A 27,575-nucleotide genomic window follows, 5' to 3' on the forward strand; every position below is an offset into this window, starting at 1 on the left:
TAATTGTGAAAACCTTGTGTCTGATGCTCCTTTTATGTACCTTGTCAACAGATGAGTAGAACATATGGAATAAAATTAAATAATAAGGGGAACAAATGTTAAAATAAATTTAGTTTGAAATGCTAGTGATCAATGAAAGGGAGGGGTAAGGGGTATGGTATGTATAATTTTTTTTCTGTTTTCATTTTCTTTTTATGTTATCTTTTATTTCTTTTTCTGCATTGATGCAAATGTTCTAAGAAATGATCATGATGATGAATATACAACTATGTGATGATATTGTGAATTACTGATTATATATGTAGAACGGAATGATTATATATTAAGAATGTTTGTGTTTCTTTGTTGTCATATTTTTTAAATTTAAAATTAATAAAAAAATTAAAAAAAAAAAGATTGTTAGAAACAGTGTTCAGTTTAAAGGTGAGTGTGCTCAGATGGGTGACCGTGGTTTGGGAAGGTTGGAGTCCAGGTCTTTTGAAAGACATCAGGGTGGGAACACGCATGGGTGCACGTGGTAGTCGTGATGTCAAGGAAGGGAGACTTTTGCACGTGTGGTCAGGTCCCTAACGCAGCTCCTCATTTCCCGAGTCCTCCATTTCCAGGTGAGAAGTGGGTTGGCCTGCTCCTGCCGCATGAGTGATTGAACCCTTGCATTTGTCTTGTGCCCACCTTAGGACTTGAATGCCTACAAGAAGCAGGGGATGGCCCTGCTGACCAGGGTAGGTGAGTCGGTCAAGCACGTCACTGGAGGCTACAAGCTGAGGAGTCGGCCTCTTGAGTTTGCAGCCATCGGCGAATATTTAGACACGTTTGCGCTCAAACTGGGAACAATTGACCGAATAGCCCAGCGGATCATCAAAGAAGAAATAGGTGAGCCCTTTGCTAAGATCTCAGTTCCACTCAGGGGTCACAGTGGCAGAAATGGCATTCGTGTGTGCCAAGCAGGATCAAACTGCAGAAATGTTGGGGTTGTCAGTACAAGGCTGTATTTTACTTACAAAACCAGTAAACAAATACAAGGAGAGCCATTTGTGGCCAGAAAATAATTTTGCGCTTCATCCTTTGTCCTGCATCTCAGCCCTGGGTTTGCTCTTCCTGTAGCAAACAACTGTTTCTGAGCCTCTGAGCCTCTCTACTTTTATCTCTTGTTTAACTTGAGCTTTAAAATTGGAAGCATTCCCTCAGCTGCCCTTCATGCATAGGAAAGTTAATATAAAAACACAGGAGATGTTTAGGGCAGTGAAACTATTCTGTATGGTACTGTAATGGTGAATACATGACATTATGCATCTGTCTAAACATGTACGTATAAAGTGTGAACCCTAATGTAAACTACGGGCTAATGTGTAATAGTAATGTAACAATATTGGCCCATCCATTGGGACAAATGCACCATACTGAAGCAAGACATTACTAATAGGAGAAGCTGTGGTTTGGGATGGGGTGGTGGGGAGAGGGTATGTGGAAGCTGCATTTTCTGTTTAGTTTTTCTGTAAACCAAAAACTGAAGTCTAAATAAATAAATGAAGTCTGGTACTTTAAATGATGACAACAAAAAGCACATAGATATCTTTTCTGGAAGAGAGTTTATTCAGAAAGGCAGCTTGGTGACCTGTGTTTGCCAAGACTGTGACCTTGATGAGTCATCAGACTTGACGTGGAATCACCCATCCCACCCCCATTTCATGTCACACGTGCTTTGGGTGAGCATGGAGTTGCCAAGGCCTTCCCTTAGCCTGTATGGCTGTTGCCTCCACTTCCTCTTCCCCCTTCTCAGGGCCACCTGCTTTGCCGTGTCCTGTGTTGGGGCCTTTTGTCTCCATGTAAGCCAGACAGCCAGAATGGTGGCAGTATCTCAGGGGCGTGGAAACACTGCGAGAAGTGTTCTCTAGTAGTTGCCACTCATTGGTTACTGAAAAATGGCAGAAACACCCTGTGGTAATGGCAAAAGTCCTCACCATGAGGGATGGGCCAGATTTTCTTAGGGCAGGGTGGGGAGGAGGGCATTCAACATTTTCCCTTGCTGCCTGTGCTTTCTCCCTTGCCCTTTACTCACCACTCGTATCATGTGGGCCCTGCAGGTTCTAGAGATAGCTTCATGCACTGTCCACCGCTAAGGATCATGCAGAGTAAATGCTGATGGGGCCAGTGGGTTGGGATGAGTCCTGAATGGCAGAGTGAGTCTGCATCTCAGTGTTTCCTGAAATTCAACTATCTTTTTCACTCCAATTGATTTATTTTTCCTCCCTCCCCATTGCCTATTAAGATACTGCTTTATTCAATGGGTAGATGAGTGGTGGTGTCTGGAGATGTTTTGGCAGATGTTTGCCAGAATGTATCGCGGTTCCCCTTATCAGAGGTTTGGCATTCCCAGTGTGGGGTGTTGTGACTTAATGTGATGACTTAGCTATGGAATGGCCAAGAATACACATCTTAATGTAGAGCACCCTTCATGGTGGTGGTTATTGAGTTGGTAATGCTGACGATGGCTACCCATCCAGACCTTACTGGTCTCTCTTACCCCTTTAGAGTACCTTGTGGAGCTGAGAGAATATGGGCCTGTGTACTCCACGTGGAGTGCATTAGAAGGTGAGCTGGCCGAACCCCTGGAGGGTGTGTCAGCTTGTATCGGGAACTGCTCCACAGCCCTGGAAGAGCTGACCGATGACATGACAGAAGACTTTCTGCCTGTCCTCAGGGAATATATTTTGTACTCCGACTCTATGAAGGTAAGCTAGCTCACTTTGGTGCTTTCTTTGCAGTAGTCATTATCAACAAAATAATTGTTTATTGCCTGTTTGCATGTCGTACAGGTTTCCTTCTTGGGTGGGCAACAATAGATATTTAGACTGACATTCATGGATATATAAATAGCATGCATGGTGAGCTGAGTCGAATTAAATGAACAAGAAATAGTTTGAAAGGAATACTTTTTAGTGTTCTCTGAGAATTCAAGAAAATAAAACATCTATTAAAGAAGAACAGTAAACTATGGAAAAAGAACAGTTGGCTAGTTAGAGCTGTTGGAAGTTAAAAATAAGATTGTTGAAATAAAATTGAATAGAAAAGTTGGAAGGTGAGGTTGAGGAAATGTTGGAAGCTCAACAACAACAGAAAAGTAGTTGGCAAGTAGGAAAAATGCAGAAAACACTGAAAATGTGAGAGGAAGATAAGAAACATAATCTCAGTGGTTTAAAATTTGTCTGATAATAGTTGCTGATTGAGAGAACAAAGGAAACTGAGGGAAAGAAATTATGAAAGAAATAATATAAGAAAATCTCCCCCAATTGAAGGACATGCATCTTTTGATTAAAAGGACATACTAAAGGACAACCTATAGAATAGGAGAAAATATTTGCAAATGATATAGTTGATAAGGCTTTAATATGTAGACTGTACAAAGAACGCCTACAACTCAACAACATAAAGACAAACAACCCAATTAAAAAATGGTCAAAAGACTTGAATAGAATAGAAGATATACAAATGGCCAGTAAACACATGCAAAGATGTTCAACATTATTAATCACTAGGAAAATGCAAATCAAAACCATAGTGAGGTACCACTTCACACCAACTGGCATAGTCGTTATAGAAAAATGGAAAATAAGTGCTGCCAAGGATGTAGAGAAATTATTACCTGCATTGCTAGTGGGAATGTAAAATTGTGCAGCCTCTGTGGAAAACAGTTTGGTGGTTCCTCAGAAAGTTAAATATGGAAATGGCATGTAACCCAGCAATTCTACTCTTAATTATATGCCCCCAAAAAACTGAAAACAGATACTTGTATGCCAATGTTCATAATAGCCTTATTTGCTATAGCCAAAAAATGAAATAGCCTATTTGTCCGTCAACAGCTGAATGGATAAGCAAACTGTGGTGTTTACTTACAATGGAAGATTATTCAGCCTTCTTATGGCTGATACATGCTGCAACATGGATGATACTTCAAAACATTATGCTAAATGAATGAGACTGACACAAATGGACAAATAGTGTATGATTCCACTTAAATGAAACATCTGGAAGAGGCAAATTCGTAGGAACAGAAAGTAGGTCAGAGGTCATTAGGTGCTGGGGCAGGGGTAGGGAAACAGGAAGTTATTGCTTAAGGAATCTAAAGTTTCTGTTTGGGGTGATGAAAAGTTTTGGTATGGATAGTGGTGAGGGTTGCACAGCATTGTGAATATAATTAATGTACTCACCTTTACACTTAAAAACAGGTTAACTACCAAATTTTATGTTTATTTTCCCACTTAAATCTTTTTAAAAAGCAGGAAAAAAAAACGAAAAACACAAACAACCCTAAGAAAACATGTTAACAAATATCCTAATGAAGTTAAAAGATACAGTCTTGAATGAAAAAAGGACATGCTAGTGGCCCAACAAAAGGAATGAAAAGAGAACTACCCCATCCATATCATTGTGAAGTTTTAGAACACAGATAAGATTCTAAGAAAGGGAGTAATGAAATGATGAATAGTTATGAAATTTTTTTTTAACTTTATTATGGAAAATTTCAAGCACATACAAAAGCAGAAAACATAGTATAATGGACTTCTGTACACCCTCACCCTGTCCCATCTTCCCTCATTTGGTTATGAACATTTTAAGGCTCTTAATAGATATTAAAGTGTGGACGATGGAAATGGAGTGTTCCTGGTTGAACAAATCACTACCCCAAGTACATTCTGTAAAACTGGTAACAAAGCACCTTCAAAGACAGGCAGGTATGAATTTGCTTATCTGTAGGTGGGAATGGCGGCGTTGGTGGTGCTAGGACAGAGGAGAGAGCCTGGGCCTGATGGAGCTTCACTGACAATTGTTGAGGCTGAGTTTGAACCCAAAGCCTCTGGCTGCAAATCTGCTTGCTCATTCTCTTCCATTATGTTACTTTTTTTTTTTTTTTCTATTTTTCTTTCTTTTTGCATGGGCAAGCACCGGGAATCAAACCCGGATCTCCAGCATGACAGGCGAGAACTCTTGCTATTGAGCCACTGTTGCGCCACCCTACGTCATATTTTTTAGTTGCGATATATCACATTAACAAATTTCAGCTTTGAGATGTAATTCACCCTTTGAAAACATACAATTCACTTGTAGTCGGTGTATTCTTAAGGTTGCACAACAATTACCACAATTTTAGAACTCCAAAAAGAAACGCATTAGCAGTCACTTTCCATTTTCCCCCACCCCTAGCCCTTAACAACCACCTTTTTGTCTCTTGTCGCTTTCTTCTTTTTTTAATTTTGTTACGTTAAATGACAGTGTTACATTAAATAAAAATATAATAAAAAGGTGGCTGAGTACACATTGCACTTTTAATCCTGTGACTGAGACAAGTGTAGAAAAGAGATCCTAACTTCATTAACATGAATTAGAATATCTTCACTTTATTTAAGAAGTTAATAGAATCTGTTTTGTAAACAATAAACATTTGTACAATCCCTAGCTTGTTCCCAGATTTGTTCTCATATATAGATGTTCCCTTCGTTAAAATAATAAGATAGGAAGGCTCTGTTCCTCAGCAGACTAAAAATCAGACGCTCACAGGGTCCTGGAATAATGTGGTGCAAATTACTTTGGTCGTGCACATGGCAAGTATGTTAGTGCTTAATGCAAATTTATATTTGCAGCAGGATTTTAAATGATCATTTATTAAGGACTTTCTGGCATCTTTATTAAAACATAAGTAGACAGTAAGACATAAGCTTTTGTGAGTAATTGAAGTTCTATATCAAAGAAATGCTTGTTTGCTCTTTCTTTACCCCACAAATGAGACGTATGTATTGAGTTTCTTGTTTACCGAATCTGAAAAAATATTAACCAGGTTAATCAAGCTGGGAGACTGGGGTTGCCTGCAGCAATGGCTGGTGGAGAATGTGGTCAAGACAAAATGTTGATGGACAAACTCTGAAACCCAAGCTCTGCCCCAACCCCCTCCGTGAGCTGAGCTAAGCCCAGCTAGAAAACAAGGCCACCTCCCGCCTGCTCCCCGACTTCCCCACATGAAATGTCTCTGAAGAGCGCACTGGGCAAGGCCGGAGTGGCATGGAAACCTTCTTAACTGTACTTCCTTCCTCTGAGAGATTTATTTAATTCCATTTCCAAAATAAATTTCTTTTTTGGGGGGATATAAGTGAGACCAACTTTGCTACTCAATATGAAAACAAAAAAAGTGGAGGAGAGAACTTTGCAGAAGGCCTAGCACTGGCCTGCTCTTCTTCAGCTGCTGAGCGGTTATCAGGACTGAGAACGTCCTCCTGGTTCTGTTTTGGCGGGGAGCTCACCGGGGGGATGATGTTTTGTCAACTTTTTCAAGGCCTTGAAGGAACCCAGGTGAATATTTGTCTTCATCATTTGGAGTCAGCGGCCTGGGCCTTTGGAATTTGAAGTAGTTGGGGATCATGCAACCCCTGCTCATGGAAGGGCTAAGGCTGGTAGTCCCCTCTGAGTTGGAAAGGGCTTTTGGGATCATCTAGCCTAACTTTCTCATTTAGTAGATGAAGGAATCAAGGCCCTGTGGGTTTATCTTTTCCGTGTCCCATGGCCAAAGGACATACCCCCTACTCTTACCAGTCCTTTACAACTGTGCCCTTACTGTTTGCCAAAATGAAAACTTGCTGTCCTGCTTATCAAGGCTGAATTTCAAATTGTATCTCTCTAAGCATAACCATGGCTGGGTACATTCTGTGCTTTTGGGAGGTAGAGAGAAAGCATAGGGAAAAAGTGGGTTCATTATCTGGCCATGTGGAACAAATGGAGCAGTATGATTTCAGACAGTGAGGACAACTTGTGCTAGAAAAGTGGGTGCAGGTGAGTGTCCCACGGATCCTCTAGAGAGGCAGCGTGCAGTACCTGAGAAACCAAAGTTACCCTCCAGCCCAAGACTCAAGTGGAACAACCTGTCGGTATCTGCAGGTGATCCCTTATGTGGGATTTCACATCCCACCGACCATGTGTGTGTGTATAAAATGTGATTAGGGGAGCAGTGGGCTGAGAGAGAACATCTTAGAGCCCTTGCCGAATTTCTGGCAGTGCCTTTTGGGTACTGCTGTTGTTGTGACCAGGCCAATCCTTTAAAAATGTTAGGGTAGGACCATCTTATTCCCCTTAGGGCCTCATCCATAGAAGGTGGTCAGCCAGTATTTAATTGGATTTGCTGTTTGGTGAATTTGGAATATTACAAGTGTATAACTATTTCATGTCCTGTGTCTTATTTTTAAGAGGCAGGTTTATCTACAAGTTAATGGGCAATATTATCACAGAGGCCCTGGGGAATGAATGCGGGTAGATGGGTTGGGGGTCTGAAGTAAGAATGGGTGAAAAGGGAAAGCAGCATGAGAAGTGGCTTTGGTTGGAGACTTGAATGACGTATAGGAGTTAGCTGTGCAAAGATCTGGGGATAGAGCAAGGAAATGGCCCAGTGCAAAGGTTCTATAGCACAAACGTGGTGTCTTATGAATCAGCCAGCCTGTTGTGATTGGAGCCCAGTGAGCCAGGAAGTAAGTGGTAGGGGTGGAGGTCAAAAGAATGAGATGAGGTGGGGCCCAGTTGCAAAGCAGCATCTTAAAGGTGATGGTTGGTAAGAGTCTGGAATTTATTCTAAGGAACAAGAAAGAAGTCATTCAGTTTTATGTAGGGGAGTGACATGATACAAAATTGTACTTAAAAAAGACAACTAATGCGCCAGGGTGGAGAACAAATGGGCTGTGGAGTAGGGAGCCTGGTTGGGAGGCTGTGGGGTGAGCCAAGGCAGTGGAGCTTAGACTAAGATGGTGGAGAAGTGGATGGATTTAGGATATGTTTTGGATGAAGGGCCACTTGGACTTGCTGCTGCATCGATGCGAGGTAAGAAAGGGAGAATCAAGGATAGCTCCTGTGTTTTAGGCGTTAGCAACCGTGTGGACCTGGTACCTTTGAATGGGGTGGGGAGGATTGGGGCTGAACAGGTTAGGGGCGAGGGAAGGTGGGAATCGAGTTGTTTTGGTCATGTTGAGTCTAAAAATGCCTATTAGAATTGAAGTGTAGACGCCAGAGCAGCTGTCAGAGTTTAGTTCAGAGGGGGACACTGAGGAGTGCATGTAACTGACTTCTAAGTCTGTGGGGCGTGAGGAGTTCGTCTAGGGCAGTGAGTTCAAGGGGAGTACGGGGTCTAGGGCTGTGCCTGGGAAAGGACAGGATTTAGTGGTGAAGCGCCTGGTCAGGAGAGGAACTGGTGGCCAAGGAGCCTGAGAAGGAATGGTCAGTGTGATGGGAGGGAAAAAGTAGAGGGTGGCCTTGCTGACCCCAAGGGACGTGTTTTAAGGAAGAGGAGCATGATAGCTCACTGAAGTCACTGGTGAACCCCACTAGAGGGGTGAGATATGATGTAGAGGGTGGAAGTACTTTGAAGAAGAGTCCTGGATAGGTCTTTTCAAATGTTGATTATTGGTCCTTGTGCTGAGATGGGGTCTTCAGCCTGCCTCCCTTTTCCCCTCAGAGACCACAAGGTGGCGCCGATCAGTCAAATTGAAAATTATTTTCCGGAAGTTTGACGTGTGGGGGGAAAATGTCCCTATTTCTGAACAAAAGATTGAGGGGCTAATTTCCTGCAGTTAGGGTGAACATGTGAAGAAGCAGGATATTAAATGTGCATGAAGATATTAATTGTTTTAAAACAGCAGGAAAAAATAAAAATAAGAGCCATGAGATTCTCAGGGATGGCAGGATGATTACATATTTAAACATCCTCTTCTTCATGAAACTTCACCAAAATGACCCTAAAATCATTTTTTTTTTGAAGAGGTTTGAGCCCACAAAGACAAAGAGCAACAGGAGCGGTGCTCCAGGGGTGGGGCAGATGCTGAGAAAACAATAGTACATGACGCAAAATGCATCATGCCTGGTGACTAGTGACATCGGTAACCTGCATTTGAAGCTGATGGTAAGGTAAAAAGTGAGAAGCAGCCTGGTTCACACTGGGGAACCTTCCAAAAAGGTATGGAACTAACAGCACCAGTACCTCTGGGGCTGAGCGAAAGGTGGAGCTGATGATAAGGATTAGTCAAGAGTCTGTTAAAGAAGCAGTTGGATCCTCTGATTCTTTCCTCCCTTTTCATAGCCAGACCAGTGTGTGGTCTTTTAAAAAACTAACTGGAGCTATACTTTCTGGAAGGGGTAAAATCCAGGGTCTCTGGACAAAGAAACATCAGGTTCAGTTGCAGGCAGGGATGGGATACTAAAAGCAGGGGATGGAGGAAGAGGTTATCAGTGTCGAGACCCTTAGTCCTCTTCCCCTGCCTGTTTCTCCTTCTTTTATCTTCCATGCAAGAATTAGAAGAAAATTCTCCTCTGGGAAATCTGAACCCTCTCAGAGAAGAGACCCAAAGATAGGGACATCGTTGGAAGCAGAGTCCCTGTAGGACTGTCCGCAAGCCCTCTGTGTGCAGAGAGCTTTCGATCCATTTTTTAGTATTTCACCCTTGAATGAGTGGGCAGACAAGGGTCACTGAAAACATAAGGAAAAATTCTGATGTGAACAAAAGAAAGTAAAAACAAAGATGGAAAAGCATAGTGAAAGAAGCATCATTGAGAGGGAAGAAAATTTCCTGGAAAAAAACATCATTGCTATCTTCAGAAAGAGAAGGGCATGTGTTACAGCCACAGGGAAAAAACTTTTAAAAATTCAGGGAAGAAGCAACCCCTGGACATTAAAAACCTGGTAAAAATGAAGGAAGAAAAGGTTAAAAGAAAATGACACAGCACATAAATGAAACGAGAAGAGACAGCACGTTGGAGAGAAAAGACATGAAAATTAGAGGACCAGACCATAATGTCCAACGTTATTGCTGGTTTTGGTTTCAATATTACCAACATTTCCCTAAAACACTTAGCTCACGAGTGGTTCATTTTCAATAGAATGAATTTGTGGAAGTATCTGTAGAAAATAACCACCCTAAGCATAATCATTTAATCAGAAATTGTGATTCCACCAGGCCCTGGTTAGAATTATCCTCCTGCCTGCAGGAAGAAGCTCTTGTAACAGGCTACTTTATAACAAGCCCAGGGCTGTGTTGGGTTTTATATTTTTATCCTCATTTGGATTTCCTTCTCTACGATCGAAGATTCATCGTTCTATATGAATTCTTCTTTGGTCTTTTGGGTCATCAGAGCACAGACCACTTGGATCTGCAGTTTTCTACATGTGGCTGGGCTGTTCCTGCCACTTTCATATGGCCTCCCAACCCTGCATCCTCGCGTCCCTCGTACAGAAAGAGGTCAGTCTTAAAAACTTTCCAGATCAGAGGAGGTTGTTTTAGTAGCTGCTGACCTTTTGCATCGGGGGTATTTTAGGGGGTGTCTTTTCCCCATCCTACAAGTTCCTAAGCCCACAGCCTCACCAGGGGAAGGCATCAGCCCGAGCTCTGGGGATGTGCTGTGGGTGCGGAGCTTTCCTGCAGATGCTGATCACTGTGGAACTGACCACTGTGGAACTGTTTATTTGTTGAAAAAAATAAACAGCCCAGCACAGATGCTGAGAGCCAAAGCACCGGACACATCTGTGACCCAAGTCTTCTAGACTGTAGGATAAAGGATGTTCGCGATAAGTATTTCAAGAATGACGTAATTATAGCCTCCTTATGGCTATTATTAGTTGGTTATAAACATTTTGAATAACAGACATTATGTTTTAACCTTTTTGTTATGGAAAATTGCAAACATATTCAAAAATAAAGTGAAAGTACAGCAAACCCCACCCATGTGCCCGCCCCCCTGGCAGCAGGTACCTGCTTACGGCCCATCCCACTCCATCTCTACCCCCTAGCCGTGCCGTCCTCCTGGGCTATTTTAAAGTAGACTCCAGACATCATATCATTTCATACAAAAACATTTCAGTACACATCTCCAAAATATAAGTATTCTTTAACAAAAGAAAAAGAATCACATTATTGTCATACCTAAAAAAATGAACAGTTCCTTATTATCCTCAAATACCCATTTCATGTTCAAATTTCCCCACTTGTACCAGATACTGTTTTTTATAAGGTTCTCCCTCACCCCCAAATTAGGATCCAAATAAAAGCTATACATTGGTTGAAATGTTTTAAATATTTTTAAATCTACGACTTCACTCACCATCTGTATTTTTTTCTGCTTTGCTGTTTATTTGTTGAAGAAATAGAGTCATTTGTCCTTGCTTCATTGGAAAAGAAAGACAGTGAAATTCTAGATTATTGGGACCATGATGAAATGCTCTTAAGTTATAGCATCTAAGGGAAGCTTACTTCATGTCTCTAAAAACCATTTTCTCAGCAAGGCCCACCCTGGCCCCCTGTGTACAATTTCACCATCCCCAAACCCTTGGCACTTCATCTCCTCCTTCCTTGTTTTATTTTCTTCTCCCTACACTACCTTACATGTGCTCCGTATGCTTGCTTATTGTCTGTTACCCTCTAGAATGTACGCTTCATCGGGGCACAGGTTTTTTGTGTTTTGTTCTGTGTTGTGTGCCAGCACCTGGAACATGCATTCAGGAAATATTCGAGTGGGTAGATGAATGATGAATCATTGAGGTAGGGTAGAAACAGGTGGGAGGGGCCTGTGAGGGAGGGGCAGGGGACAGGAGGGATAACAAGGGAAGTGTCTGCATGTACCTCGCCCTTTTGATTTGTGGTATCCACTAGAAGCAGAGCTCTCTGTAAAGATCTGTTAAAAGCTCAGGGGATGAATACGCTCTGAGAGTCACTGAGTGATGGATGCTTTCTGTAGGTGCTGACTTGGTCAGAGGGTCTGTTGGCCTTTTCACCCTCTCAGAGGCTGGAGCTCTATCCAGAAGTCACATGCTGCTTGGGCCAGTTTCATCAACAGAGCCTGTTTTGTCTGGGGTCCGCTCAGATCGTCACCAAAGGCGTGCAGAGGTGCCCTCAACAAGGATGGCAGGTTCAAAACCGTTATCTTGATATAAAATACGTTTCGCAGCCTTTTGAGTGGTTGGACCGCAGTCAGACTGTGCAGCCATCACTGCCCAGGAACGCAGGTCCCTCCACTCTACCTCCGTGTTGTTGTCAGCAAGCAGGGATCATACCTTTCACCTCTGCACGGTCCTTGTGAGCGCTTCACGCTGTCCGGTGCTGCAGGGATGTTGGCACAGGCCCTCCAGGCAGCCCCGGGGGAGAGGGCCACATTGGGGCCACTGCAGCTGAGGCTGGGGTAGCAGTGGCTAAGGAGACAGGGAAGGCCCCGGCTCAAAGGGGAGAGGAGTTACAGCCGGAGCTGCGGCCGCTTCGGGGGTGGAGAGAGGGAGACGTGTTCCAGCCGTCTTAGCCGTGCTGGGTCGAAGCATCTCCTCCCCTCTGCCCAACCCAGAGGGGCCTCGGCAACCTCAGTACGGTGACCTGGAGTGGGAGGAGGGACAGGAAGCCCCACAGGGTGCTGAGTGTTTTCCAAAGCATTGTTTTAAGATCATTTCTAGCTTTGTTCGTTAGGTTCGCTGCCACCACGACAGTGCGTGTTTCATTGGAGCAAATCAAGCAGGCGCCTCATCCTCCCTCCTAGAAGCGCTGCTCTGGATACCTGCGCTTTTCCCAGGAAGGCACGAGGGTCCCCGGAAGGGAGCGTGTGTCAGTGCTTAGGTTTCCAGCTGTGCCCGCTCCCCGCTGCTCCGTCTCTCCTTGAGAAACCACCTTTGCACCTTCGTGGATAGCACCCATGGGCGGAAATTGTGATTTTACTGCTGCTGGTACCAGACTAGTAGATTTAGATTATTTTCCAGACTCTTAGAAATCCAGAAAGGATCCCTGATGTTTTTGTTTTTCAATTTCTTTTTACCACACAGTCACACACTATCATATGTGGCAGCTACTGGCCGTAGGTGGTATTTTATGTTTAAAATTAAATGAATTAAAATAAAATGTTAAATCCATCTCCTTAGTCACGTGAGCCATATGTCAAGTGCCCAGTAGGCACACGGGCTAGTGGCTCCCGTATCAGCGCAGACTGCAGAGGTCTCTGTCATAGAAAGTTCTGTTGAATAGCGCGGTAAATATTCCTACTCAAAGATTAGCCAGGGGGTGGGAACTTAAGAGCACGTTAAGAGAAAGGTGAGTGGTAAACAATGAAAAATATGCTACTGCAAATTTTGCCTCATGCTGTTCTCATGCTAAAACATTTCCCAAAGTTGATTCTTGCTTCAGGGGAAGACTTGAGGTTCCCGGGTTGACTCATTCCCTTAGAACATTGTCCTCAGAGCTCTCTCACCACGCAGCTACTGTCCACCTTCTAGCATGGTGTGAGGGACGTAAGATCCCCACTGCTAAGCCAAGGTGTGCTCCTTCCTGCCCGCTCGCGCTCTGCGGGAAGAATATGTGATTTCTGAGTTAGTGGGAAAGAAGTTCTTAACCACCCTCGGTTTGCGATTTGTGGTTCTGATAAAAGAAGAAGAGGGAGAAACCCTTTGATGAAACAGATGCTTGCGTAGGATATCTGTGCCCAGCTTTTCTGTTTTACCTGGTGGGGTCTTAGCTGCAGGGCCAGGGCCAGTTGCTGCAAATGGGGCATTCTAGGGTGTGAATTTAGGGTGGCCCTTCAGCTCTTAGCTGCTGGCCTTGGACTTGCCTGGGCCTGAGGACGTTTCCTTAGGTTTTGCTCTCTGGTCTCCTCTCTTGCCTCACCTGGTCACACCTGGGCTGGCCCCCTTAGGGCCCATTCACCCCTCACTCTAGCAGGCTTGCTGCATGTTTCTAGGAATGGCAGACTTCTACATAGTTTTTTTTTTAAGCACATATAGCCTTGTCCTGTGTCTGCCCCTCTCCTGGCCTGAACCCTCAAGTAGGGGCCAAATCCCTCTGCTCTTTATATGGGTGACCTTCAATAGACAACAGATGAATAACTCATGGGTCAGTGAACAAATCAGTTAACCAGGGGTCAGCTCAAAGAATGAGGGGGTCAGGAGCATCCTGCATTGTCACCTGCTAAGTTCCAGAGCTGAGTTCTTTGTGCCCACGGTGAAGCCAGGTGCTGCCCCACCAGTGTGTTTACAGGTGGGTACCCTCTCCTTCACTTGCCCTTCCTCAGAATTCTTTGGCCGCTGGCATCAGGCCATCCCAGCTCTCTGTCTCCAGTTATAGTTCTCGTTTCTTCCCTCCTTTCGCCCTTGCCATGCATCACGCTGCGGCTTCGTGCCGAGGCCAGACTGTCCTAGAAGCTATGATTGGGGAGGGGTGGGATTCGGAAGTGTGGCCTGGGGGTCGAAGACCCCTGTGTGGACTCTTGTATTACATGTTTCTCCTCTCTGCCTCCCACAGTGTGTGCTGAAGAAAAGGGACCAAGTTCAAGCAGAGTATGAAGCCAAACTGGAAGCTGTGGCTCTGAGGAAGGAAGACCGGCCCAAGGTCAGGGGGGCCTCCTGGGAGGGGTGGGCTGTGTCGGGCCGAAAATGCATCCCCGCCGGCACCAAGTGAATCCTTGTCCCGAGTCACATACATCTAGTGTAGTCCATGCCCACGGGGCTGTGTTAATGCCGCTGTTCCCTCTTCATGCTCACTTTTATGTCTTATTTCTGAAAATTCCTAGTACGTACTTGGGGTTGGGTTGCCCCCTGTTTCCTTGGATTTTTTTTTTTTTTTTTTAAGTTTCCAGCTTACTGACTAGTCCCTCTCTCCGTGAAATGTCCCTGCGGGGAGAGTGGAAGAGTCATCTAGATCAGTGCTCTGAAAGTGTGGTTTGGGGGCTGGTGCCCAAGCTATCTCTGATCCACGATGAGAAAAGTGCAGAAACAGGAGTGAGCACTCAGGAGCTGCTGTGGCAGTGTGACCTGGCTGCGGGATCATGGTGCCATCCTGTTGAACACGCGAGGCGTGTGCAGTTAAGCTGGCGTGGTGAGTTTCCTGGGGGTCAGGCCGCGTGTGCGGTAGGACCAGGACTGGGCTGGATCTGGGGCAAGAAGCCACAACTGGGCCTTCGCCAGGCCCAGCCCAGCCGGGGTGCTGCCTCCCCAGGGCAGTGCTGGGCAGCGGGTCACTGCAGGAAGAATGCCATTATCTGTGGCTTCGGTCACTCCGTTTGTTGTCTTGCTCCTCCTCCAGCTGGGACGAGAAGACGAGAGTTGCCCTCGCCAGTGTGCACGTGTGTTCAGTGTGCTGGGTGTTCTATCAGTGCTAGTAAGTTTATTCCACGTGTTGAGTAGTTGGAGCCATTATTTTTCCCATTTGAGACATGAGCACCCGGGGCCTGGGATCACACCGCCTGTAAGGGGTTGAGGCAGCTCACGCTCTGCCCATCGTCTGTCGTGCCTTGCCCAGTTCCCATCACCATAACGTTACTCTGCTCCTTTCGTGGTTTTCATCAGAAGCAGCGTTTGCTTAAAAAAAATAAAAATAAGAAGGAAGTGTTAGAAAAAAAATACATAGCAGGGGCCCAAGTTTCAGGGAAATAGTATGACAGCAGAACTGTTTTTGTCTTTTCCCCCTTTGTCCCGGTTCTTGCCACCCTTGAGAACATGCAACTCAAAGCTCAGTAGTGGCACACCTGGGTTTTATGGGCGCTTTTTTTTGCACTAGTTACTGCGTGTGACCCAATAGGAGTCAGAGGCACAGAGGGAAGGCATTGTTCTTTCTCCACTTCACGGGCCAGGAAGTAAGGCACAAAACAGCTCAATAAACTGCCTAACCCCGTTGACGCCAAATGTCTACACCCTCCACGCTGTACACAGCAGGAGCACAATACAAGTTTGTCACATCAACTCGTGTGTTACCTGTAGTGCTCAACACAAGAGAATGAAGGCGGCAGCCACCTTATGGAAAATCAGATGCTAACGACTGCCGTGCTGGGCCCGGCGCTGTGTGGATGCAGCTGAGACTTGGCCACAGGGCTATGCCTCCTCCCCTGCGTTCTTCTCTCCGCGGGCTGCCTGCCCTCTCCCAGGCTCTGCGTCACGAGGGAGGCCACCGTCACCACGGAAAAGTGATAGTGCTCAGAGCTGCTCTGTAACTGTCCATGCCCAGCCTGTCGCCTGATTCCTAACTGTCCCTGTAATATTCTGGAACGTGGTGCTCCCTGCTGAGCCTGTGTCTCAGTCGTAACGAAAGGAATGACATGAAATACTGTTCATGTTTTTTGAAATTTTCCCTCTGACAACTTAGGCCCCAGCCATAAACACCAAAGTCACTTTTTCTGGTCAGGGAGAGAAGGAAAGCTGGCACATTATGCTGCTGGCCTAGTTTGAGAGCTGAGGATCAGCTCAGCATCGGATGCCAGTTTTCTCAGAGGGTGGCTCTTGCCATTTACTATTTGTTTAGCCCTGTATGGGACAATTCCTCTTCGAAGATAGGAGCTGAGGGTTTTGAATCATAGGCTGCAGTGAATGGCTTGGTGGTTTCCTGAAGGTCGCACCAGCCTTGGTGTGGTCCTGAGCAGAAGGGACCCGCCTACCACCAGCCAAGCTGCTGAGGCTCCTTGCCGGGTGCTCAACCCTTTTTGCTGATGTGAGCGATTCCTCTTCCCTCCCCAGTGGTTATTGAAACCTTCCTGCTGCTGCCGCTGCTTCCTCCTGGAGCACCACTTAGCCACGTGACTCATTCTCCTGGCCAAAGGAGTTCTTACTAGAAGGGAAAGAATTCTTCCTAGCTGATGGGAGTAACCAGCAGTGCTAGCCACATCTGCCATCTTAAGCACACCATGGGTGGGCCTTCCTCATTGTCCTCATGGAATGATGAGCCATGCCAAAGTTAATTTTGATACTTATTTACAATTGTGATATTTACCAACAAATCAAAACAAAACTGGAGCGCCCGCGGTGGAGGCATGCAGGGGCGTGTGAGCTGACGGTGGGGTCAGCACAATCTGTTCCAGTTTGAAGGCTGGGGCAGCATTCCCTGTGGGTAGGGGAGGGCTCATTTTACAGCCTGTTCAGGCTTACCATGGGGAAAGCTCACAGGATTTAGAGTCCCTTAGCTCTGGGCTCAAATCCCAGCTCTGCCCCCAGCTTGGACAAGTTTGAACCTTCATGGGCCTCAGTTGAGGGTGAGAAGCTCTGCAAGGGGCTGGACATACCGGGTGCTCCATCCACGGGCCCTGCTTCCCAGCTAGCTCTGGTTGTCACGCATGGGGATGCCGCCTCAGAACTTTGCTTTTTAAGTTCGTTGCTGCTTAAATTAAAAATATATATATTTTTCACTTCTTTCTGACAACAGTATTTCAGACATGCTGCAGGCAGGTAGGCATGTAGGAAATGAGTAACTTAAGGTTTTGATGTGTTTAGTTTTATGTGGTTTTGAACCCTGCCTTCCAGAGTGACAAGTGAGATCAAAGCCAGCATATCAGGAGGTGGATGAGTGCTGACTCGACCCCAGGGCTTCGTAAGTCAGTCCCTGAGCACCCAGCCAGGCCTGCTGCTCATAACTTGTGGTGGACGCAGGAATGTTCAGGTCCGTCATCAGGGTGCAGGGAAGTAGAGGATTCCTTCCAAAACCGGGGGCGGTTCATGGAAGGGAGAGCCCGAGCCTGGATGGTGAGCATGTTGGCAGAAGATCTCAGGGAGTCTGGGGTTCACCTTGTTTTGAGGTGACGTCTTCAACTTCCAGAACATCCAGGAAAGGTGGAGATGGAGGGAAACGTGATTTGTGTGAAGCTGTGGGGCGTGGTATCAAAATCTGATCGTTTCTCTGTAACCTGGAAGAAGGAAACTAATTATGTGTCTCCCCAACCCTCAGTGAGAATTTCCAACTAGGAGATGGAGTCAGGGGTGGGGGGGGTGGCATGTAAGGTGTTTAAAGGAGCGAGTCCCCCCCTCCCCTGCTGGGCTGTGGTTCCTCGGCAGGTTCTGGGGACATGGGGGTGGCAAGTCCTCTAGACTGAGGGAAAATGCCAGGAACAGAATTTAAAGTTTGTCTTTGTTTTTTTTTTTAGGCTGGAAAAAGACTCTGACAACTCTGAGGTTAGGTTAATCTCAGGGAGATGGAATTTTGGATTGTGCACTGGCTTTTCTCATTTTAACATAAAATATAAATAGATAATATGTTCTACTTTATTTTAGTACAATTCAGGGAGATTAATTTACATTTACAATGTGTGCTACTGTCACCACCATCATTGCCAAACTTTTTCATCATCCCACACAGAAACTTGGAACCTTTCTGTCTCCACAAATTTGCTTATTCTAGAAGATGTCATAAAAATGGAAGCCTCCTCATTTTTAAACATTTTTTATTGTTAAATATAACATATATACAAAGAAAAGAAAAAAAAGCAATGATTTTCAAAGAATGTTTCAATAAGTAGATACAGAACAGATTTCAGAGTTTATTATGGGATACCATTCTACTATTTCAGATTTTTCCTTCTAGCTACTCCAAAACACTGAAGGCTAGAAGAAATTTTTTTTCTTTTTTGTGAAAAATAACATATATATTAAAAAGCAATAAATATCAAAGTACATTGCAGCAATTAGTTATAGAACAGATTTTAGGGCTTGCTATGCATTACAGTTCCACAATTTTAGGCTTTTATTTCTAGCAGCTCTGAGATACTGGAGACTAAAAGAAATATCAGTGTAATGATTCAGCAATCGTATTCATTTGTTAAACCCTACCTTCTCTGTATAACTCCACCATCACCTTTGATCTTTCTGTCCCACTCTTTAGGGGTGTATTTGGGCTCTGCCCAACTCTAACTTTCCCTAACTTTGTCATGTTGGAAGGAGCTATCATTAATACCGGGTAGGAAGATGGAACTAGCTGATGTCCTGGAGAGGAAGTCTCCTCGTTTTAATTTTGAGGTTAGAGAAACTACAGGCACTTCCTAGCGGGCTGGCTGCCTTCTCCTGGATCTGTGAGGACCCCAGACTTAACGTTAGTCTAAAACTTAACCCCTCTCAGACTCCCAGAAGATATCAAAACAATTACTTATCCTTCTGGAAACAAGGAGGGGCTGAGGAATTGCATTTATGAGTGGACAGGAAGGATACATATCCAGGTGGGGCAGTGATGGTAGACCTGGGAGGGAACTTTCCCATTTTACTCTAGTGCGCTTTTTTTTTTAAATTTTTTTTTATTAATTAATGGAAAAAAAAGAAATTAACCCAACATTTAGAAATCATACCATTCTACATATGCAATCAGTAATTCTTAACATCTCTAGTGCATATTTGACTCTTGTTGGTGCTAATATATTCATATTTTACTAGTTCCAAAAAGAACAAGGGATGCCAAGATACTGCTTTTAAAAAATGTTATGATTATCTTCAAAAGGTGCTGTTTTAGGCCCTGACCTGCAGGTGGGCTGGCGCTGGGTCTAGTGCCCAGGGAAGAAGCTGTGTGAAATGGGTGGTGTCAGCGTGGAGGTGAGCAGGTGGGTCGGGTGGAGGCAAGAAGGAGCAGAAAACAGGTGCACTGAACTCTTCTCAGCTGGAGCAGAAGTGGGGAGGGGAGGTAGAAATTTGGATCACATGGACCAACCTCTTGGTAGCCATGGAACTTGAGACGCTCTCTAGGAGCTTCCCATCTGGAGATGGGAAGAAAGTGGCCACAGCAAGAATTATTGACGGGGAGACGTCGTAATAGGGTCCTTCTCCAGATCTGTGAGCCAGACCAGAGCGTCGGTCATTTCCAGACTCTTAGCAAGTATAGAGAGACCTACTTGATATTTTCTGGTTCTTTATACAGCAGCCATGCTCTCAGGCCAGGATAGAATGTCACACTGATGAGGCAGAGGTCCATCTCCCTTATGTTAATTCCCACAACCGTCTTTGATCAGCATGGTTGTCCCATTTTACAGGTGAGGACCATAAGTACTAATAATTAGTGTCACTCCCACGTGTGTCTGGCTCTTGGGGTGCAAAGAGCACCAACTTTGCCCCCACCACACAGGCTCCCAGCAGTCTTTGCTCCATTGAGGGGCTGGCTTCTGGGTTTTGTGTGCATGATAGCTGAACACTAGAGGGGCTGGGGTGAGAATCCGGGTCTTCTCTGAGGTCTTCAGTCTCTGATGAACTGTCTCCTTCCACTCGCCATGCAGGTGTGCTCTTAACCCCTTCATTCCCCATGTCTCTGTGCTTGACTCATCTTGCACACTCGCTTCTCCTTTCTCATCTGGCAGTCGTTGAAATTTGGTTTCTTTTTATCTTTTTAAGAAAGGAATTCTTTCAGAGCATCAGTGACTTCCTGTTGGCCAAATTCAGTCGCCTTTTCTCAATCTTTGCCCTCTTTGTGTTTTCTCAACCTTTTTTTTTGGCCTCTTGGCTCACTTCCACTTAGAAAATGGAAATATTTGTGCGGCACACTGGGATAAACAGATAAGATTGCTCAAAATTGGAGGTGACTAGCCTGGGGCTCCTATTCCCCCAGGGCTGTGGCAAGGGCTCCATATCACTGCCGTTCTCATCCCCATTAGAAAACTCTGCCCTGTGCGCTCACTCAGCAGCGTTTGGCCAAGAAGACCACATCTCAGAATGGTTCTGTCATTGGGTCTCGAACCTGTCCCCTGGCAGTGATGACCATGCCCTCCCCCAGTCCTTGTACAATCACTGGGAACATCATTCATTCCTGCTGCCATCATGGAGCAGGTGATGTGACCTTTCCAGCCTTGCTCCAAGAAGAAGACCAGATTAGAAATGCCTGGTGCATGGGGAGAGCTCAATAATACCTTTTTAAAATGAACATTGAGTGGATTTAGGAAACTCATTCCACCCCTTCCCTTCCAGCACACAAAAGTGCACGGTCCCATCTCACATCACCCTTCTCCCAGCACTTCACAGCCATGCCCTGTGATGGAAATTATCTTTAGAGATGGGGGAAGCTATGTGAGCAATGCAGTCTTGCCCTCTAAATAGAAGTTTTTGTTGTTTGAGGCCTGATGTGATCATTTTGTCTTCTTGGTGTCTTCTGATAAACAACACCCCAGCCATGAACACTGGGTGTTGGCATCTCAGCCTCCTTTAAGCCCAAGATAGCTTGAGTTCAACAACACCTCAGTTACAAAATTAAAGCCCTGAGATAAGTAGGAATGCTGGATGTTACTGGTCAGTGAATTGATTGTTAGAAAGACACCCTCTAAAAAGAAACAAAAGTGATAAAAATGTGGGCCAGGCTCTCTGCTGCCAGCAGACCAGCTCTCATAAAGGTTGGGCAACTCCACAAGCTGGTCACTTCAAACAGCCCCCCGCAATTCCTTTTACTCTCTTCTTTTTAAGCCCCACTTTCCTTTTCTAACCCTTTATATCCCTGGGCCTCAGTGGCTCTGCTCTCACTCTGATTCATTTCCTCCTTTCTCAGCTTCTTGTTGAATGATCTTGGCTGACCCATTTTTTAACCCTATAAATGTAGGCTTTTCCAAGGGGAACCCGTCCCTTCCTCAGCCCCTCTTATGGAAGGCTGTCCCCTTCCCATGGCTACAGCTCCCCTTTATCTCGCTGTTGCCCAGCGGGGAGTCAGTGGACCTGTCCTTGACTCTGAGCCCTAGGATAGCATCGTGGCCGTCTGAGTTCCCCAGATGAGAATCTGCAGGCTCTCCTCTGACTCCCAGAATCTCAGTTCCCCCATGCAGTGAGTTGCCAAATCGGTTAGTCGAATCCACCCTTTCTCTTCCTGTGTTACCACCCCACCCAGGGAGCCCAGGGCAGTCTTGTGACAATGTGGTTTGGTATTGACTCACCTCGGATGTAGCAAAATCTCTGGATGGAATAGGGTGGGAGAAGGGTGGCATGAAGTTTGAAAGAACATACTTAATGAATCGTTACAATATTTTATATTTGGAAATGAAGAAGAAACCTTTTTTTATAAAATAGGGAGTAAAGCCCAATAAATATTCTTGACTGGAGTCCTCTGTTTGTGTAGCAGTGATTTACAATACTGATTCCAATGCAAGGTGACATTTGCTAAGGGCTTACTCTATGCCACGTGCCATGTGCTTTCTACGTATTATCTCATTTTATAATATAATGACCTTATAAGGTAGATAGCATTTTTATTATCCCTATTGTGCAGAAAAAGAAACTGAGGCATAGAGAGGTCCAAAGTCAGAAATCTGGTAAGTGGTAGACATGGTATTGAAACTCTGAAGGTCTACTCCAGCTAAAGGAAGAGTGCTTCTTATGTTTTCTAAGGGGGGACATAAGTTAAGTGGGTCCCAGAAACCCTGGCTTTCTGGAATAGTTCAGGCTTCTTGACCCTGCACACGCTGACCCCACCCATCATCGGCCGGGGCCTCTCCATCAGCCTTTGTGGGCCCTGTAGCCTCCAGACCTCTTCCCAAGGTGGCTCCGTTTCCTCACCCCTGCTCCTTGCATGTACCGTGGCCCTGGGGTGCCCTCGTCACCGTGGGGCTAAACCCTACTTCTTTCATCTTCAGAGAGTTGCCTCAGTGCTTTCCTCAAGCTTGATCCTTCCCCCAAGTTGGACTCCTTCTCCAGCACCTGCTCCCTGCACCTGTCCTTGGGCCTCTGAGTAAAGCAAAAACCCACAAAACATTTGCCCTGTTGCCTAGGTATGCAGGATTTTCTTCCCAGCCAGACTGGAAGCTCCTTGAGATGAAATCTGCCAGTTGAGGCCTGAGCACTTTTATTCCTCAGTGCCATGCAGGTTGTGAAAATCCTAAGTTAAATATTGCCCCAACTGAGGCTCAAGTCATCAGAAAATCCAGAGCTGTGGTTCTGACCTTTGATTTTTGTGGGTCACCCACTCCAGAGCCCCATACCCCCAGAACAGAGCCCAGGAATCTTTCTAGATAATTCAAAAATCCTTTGAATCAGCCACCGGCTTCCTCTTCCCACCGTGCCTCGCTGAGATTCTCTCCTCAGAGCTTTGCTTTCTCCCCCTTGCGGCAGTAGTTTTATTAGGCAAGAAGGAAGCTGTCACCAGGAACTTTGATCAGGGTGCTGAAGGGAGTAGGGCCAGGAGGGGAGCAAGGGATTGGATTGTGCCTGCAGGGAGGTGAGGAGGGGCTATGGCTCTCTGGGTGTTCCCTGTGGCCGATTCCCTGGGCACTGGGGGGCAGGAGGGCTGGGGTGGAGGTTGGGGGGCAGAGCTAGGGCACTCTTGTTTTCATTTGTTTGCCCTGAGGTGGCGACAGTAGTCATAGGTGAATCAGCAGGGAACAGCAAAAGTGATTTCAGTCGTGGCATCCCAAAGACAAAGTGAGAATCTTTTCTTGTTTTCTTGCAGAAGCAAAGGTGCTCTGATGTTGTCCCGGGCGCCTGCACAGTGCCATCTTTCTCTCCCAGCTGCACGTGCAGAGCCCCCAGGCGTGCCTCCTTCACAGCACCCATGTATGCCTCTCCCCATCCAGGTGCCCGCGGACGTGGAGAAGTGTCAGGACCGGATGGAGTGCTTCAATGCTGACCTGAAGGCCGATATGGAGAGGTGGCAGAGCAACAAGAGGCAGGACTTCCGCCAGCTGCTCATGGGGATGGCGGACAAGAACATCCAGTATTACGAGAAGGTAACGAGCAGCCAGTGTGCCCAGCAAGCCTGCAGCAGCCCATTTCCAAAAGCCGAAGCCCTGCGTCGGGGGCCACCTGAAATCGGTCTCCCTCCCTTTTATCTGTTCAGTCTTAGCTCCCCTCGCCCTTGGGCCCAGCTGTGCTAGACACAGCGCTTGGTTTGGAGGCAGAGGCTCCCTTCCTGTGGGCTCTCACATGCATTTCCTTTCTACGTGTTGCTGATGGAGAGGCAGGTTTTGTCTTCCATCCTCTTTGGTCCTGGGCAGCAAGCTGTTTCCCAGAAGGGTCGTACCTTCCACACAGGGACGCTGTTGTTTTGTGGAGGCTTTGGGGTCACTTTTAGCTGCCTCGGGGTCTGCAAACCTAGGCTCTTACCTTTCACTGGGCCATGGACTCCTGTGGTTGTCTGGTGGAGCCTTGGACCTCTTATCAGAACACTGTTGTTACATAAGTAATATAAAGGTACGAAAGATTACAAAGGAAAGCAGTTCTACCAAAAAACAGTTTTATTGATGGATCCCTGTGATCTGTGGACCTCAGGTTAGGTCCTCTCAATGCACACCCACTAACACACACATACATGCATGCATACACACATGTCCACACTTACACACACATATATACACACATACAGATGACTATCATCCAGCTACAGCCCAGCCTCCTCGATAGAAATTTTCTCCTTGTATACCCAACTCTGGGTCCTATCTGTTAATGAATCCTTATGCTTCTTAGATACCTAAAGTTAGAGGTGAAGAATGGACCAATCACAATTCAACAAGTAACTTGTACGTTTGAAATCAAGTTGTCAGAAATATTGTATACTGGACTCCCACTGCATCTCTAGAAACATGTCCTCAAACCAAACTAGAAGAACCCATTGGTTTTGAAGGCTCTGGTGACTCTGGGTACCGGCCAGACACAATGCGCCAGTGACATCTTTTCAAGTTCATTTGAAGAAGGGTTAAGGAAACAGTTACGGGATAGCCCTTATTTACCAGGCTGTAGAGAAAGGACTGTTTCAGAAGGAAAGTGAAAGGTGGCATGATCTTTTTTCCACACAGATTTATAGTTTTGTTTTGTTTCTGCCATGTTAACCATTTTTAAGTGCACAATTCAGTAGCATTAGCTTTCTCATTGCCTCAAGCAGGAATTCTGTACCCTGTATGTCATAACTCTCCACACCCTCACCCCTCCCCACCTCAGTAACCTCTCACCCCTCCCCACCTCAATAACCTCTAACGTACTCTCTGTCTATATAAATTTGCTTATTCTAGGTATTTAATAATAAGTGGAATAATATAATATTTGTCCTGTTATGTCTGGCTTATTACAGTTAGCATGTTTTGAAGGTTCATCATCATTTGATATTGTAGACTATGTCAAAACTTCATTCCTTCTTATGGTTGACTAATATTCCATCGTACATATATACCACATTTTCTTTATCCTTTTATTGGTTGATGGACACTTGGGTTGTTTCCATCTTTTGGCAATTGTGAATACTATTGTGAACATCGGTGTGCAAATATCTGTCTGCATCCCTGCTTTCAGTTCTTCTGGGTATATACCTAGGAGCAGGATAGCTGGATCATAACAGCACTTCTTCCTGAAGAACCGCCAAACCATCTTCACAGTGGGTGCACTGTTGTCCCTTCCCTCCAGCAGGGAATAAATGCTCCTATTTCTCCACATCCTCTCCAGCACTCGTAGTTTCCTGTTTGCTAAATAGTGGCCATTCTAGTAGATGTGAAAAGATTCCTCACCCTGGTTTTTCTTTGCATTTTCCTGATAACTAGTGAAGTTGAGCATCTTTTCATGTCCTTCTTTTTTAGCCATTTGTATTTCCTTTTTGAAAAGTGTCTATTTATAACTTTTGCCCATTTTGTATGTAGGTTGTTTGTCTTTTTATTGTTGACTTGTAAGATTTCTTTGTATATTCTGGATCTCAAACGCTTATCAGATATGCAGTTTCTAAACATTTCCTCCCATTGAGTCAGCTGCCTTTTCACCCTTTTGTCAAACTCACCGAAGCACAGAAATTTGGTTTTGAGGAGGTTTCATTTACCTGTTTTGTTTTTTTTTCTTTCAGTGTTTGTACTTTGTCAAGTCTAAGAAACCACTGCCTACTAGATCTTAAAGATACTTGCATATACTTTCTTCTAGGAGTTTTATGGTGCTGACTTTTTGTATTTAGGTCTTTGATCCATTTTGAGTTAATTTTTAAAAATTTTTTATTAATTTAAAAAAATAACAAGAAAGAAACACAAACATTCTGAATATATGCTCCTTCCATTCTACATATATCATCAGTAATTCACAATATTATCACGTTGTTGCATATTCATTATCATGATCATTTCTTAAAACATTTGCATCAGTTCAGTAAAAGAAATAAAAAGACAACAGAAAAATAAAACGAAAACAGAGAAAAAAAATTTTACATGCCATACCCCTTACCCCTCCCCCGCATTGATCACCAGTATTTTAAACTGAATTTATTTTAACATCTGTTCCCCCTATTACCCATTTTCATTCCATATGTTCTGCTCGTCTGTCAACAAGGTAGACAAAAGGAGCATCAGACACAAGGTTTTCACAACCACACAGCCACATTTTGAAAGCTATATCATTATACAATCATCATCAAGAAACGTGGCTACAGGAACACAGCTCCACATCCCCAGGCAGTTCCCTCCAGCCCATTTTGAGTTAATTTTTGTATGAAATGTGAGACGGGTCCGCCTTCATTCTTTTGGCTATGGATATCCAGTTCTGCCAGCACCATTTATTGAAGAGACTTCTGACCAAGTGAGTGGACTTGGGAGCTTTGTCAAAAAGCAATTGATGCCAGAGACCCAGGTTCAATTCCCAGTGTATGCCCATGTTTAAAAAAAAAAGCAATTGATCCTAGATGTGAGGGCCTATTTCTGGACTCTCAATTTGATTCCATTGGTCAGTATGTCTATCTTTATGCCAGTACCATGTTGTTTTTTTACCATTGTAGCTTTATAATATGCTTTGAAGTCTGGAAGTATGAATCCTTCCACTTAATTCTTCTTTTTCAAGATGGAGTCCTTCCACTTAATTCTTCTTTTTCAAGATGTTTTTGGCTATTCAAGGCCCCTTACCCCTCCAAATAAATTTGATAATTAGCTTTTCCATTTCTGCAAAGTAGGCTGTTGGAATTTGATTGGTACTGCATTGAATCTGTAGATCAATTTGGATAGTGTTCTAGTTTGCTAGCTGCTGGAATGCAATATACCAGAAACAGAATGGCTTTTTAAAAGGGGAATTTAATAAGTTGTTAGTTTACAGTTGTAAGGCTGAGAAAATGTCCCAATTAAAACAAGTCTATAGAAATGTCCAATCAAAGGCATCCAGAGAAAGATACCTTGGTTCAAGAAGGCCAGTGAAGTTCAGGGTCTCTCTCTCGTGTAAGAAGGCACATGGCAAATGCAGTCAGGGCTTCTCTCTCAACTGGAAGGGCACATGGCGAACAAGGCATCATCTGCTAGCTTTCTGTCCTGGCTTCTGGTTTCATGAAGCTCCCCGGGAGGTGTTTTCCTTCTTCATTTCCAAAGGTCACTGGCTCTTGAACTCTCTGCTTCGTGGTGCTGCAGCATTCTCTGCTCTCTCTGAGTCTCTTTCGTTCTCCAAAATGTTTCCTCTTTTATAGGACTTCCAGTAAACCAATCAAGACCCACCCAAATGGGTGGAGACACATCTCCCCTAATCCAGTTTAACAGCCACTCTCGGTTGGGTTGCATCTCCAGGGAGATGATCTTATTTCATACAGTACTGAATAGGGATTACTCTGCCTTTTATGAAATGGGATTTTGATTAAAACCTGGCTTTTTTACATACATTCTTTCAAACTAGCACATTCTACCCTCTGGACCCTAAAAAAAGACATATTTATCCCATATACAAAATACATTAATCTCATAAGAATATCAGAAATCCTTAAACCATTTCAGTAGCAATACAAATGAAATACAAAGTTAGAAACAGTACAAACTCCTATCAAAGTTAATTACAGGCATGGTTTTTTTCTCAGGCAAAATTCTCCTCTGGCTCTGGACGTGTAACTCAGAACAAGTTATTTGCTGCCAACATACAAAGGAGTCATAGGATACATATACGTATTTTCTTAGGG

At 44.8% G+C, this 27,575-nt stretch overlaps 1 protein-coding gene across 1 annotated transcript in view; it reads left to right on the forward strand.

The window, feature by feature from the left end:
* SNX30 (sorting nexin family member 30) overlaps nucleotides 1-27,575 on the forward strand; it is a 149,615-nt gene that overhangs the window by 105,035 nt on the left and 17,005 nt on the right. The window contains exons 5-8 of the mRNA XM_077142150.1: nucleotides 678-873; nucleotides 2,533-2,732; nucleotides 14,289-14,375; nucleotides 23,263-23,415. Of these exons, the coding sequence (XP_076998265.1) occupies nucleotides 678-873; nucleotides 2,533-2,732; nucleotides 14,289-14,375; nucleotides 23,263-23,415 (636 nt within the window). The remainder of the gene's footprint in view (nucleotides 1-677; nucleotides 874-2,532; nucleotides 2,733-14,288; nucleotides 14,376-23,262; nucleotides 23,416-27,575) is intronic.

Source organism: Tamandua tetradactyla, chromosome 2 (assembly GCF_023851605.1).
Source record: "Tamandua tetradactyla isolate mTamTet1 chromosome 2, mTamTet1.pri, whole genome shotgun sequence".
Classification (NCBI taxonomy): domain Eukaryota; kingdom Metazoa; phylum Chordata; class Mammalia; order Pilosa; family Myrmecophagidae; genus Tamandua; species Tamandua tetradactyla.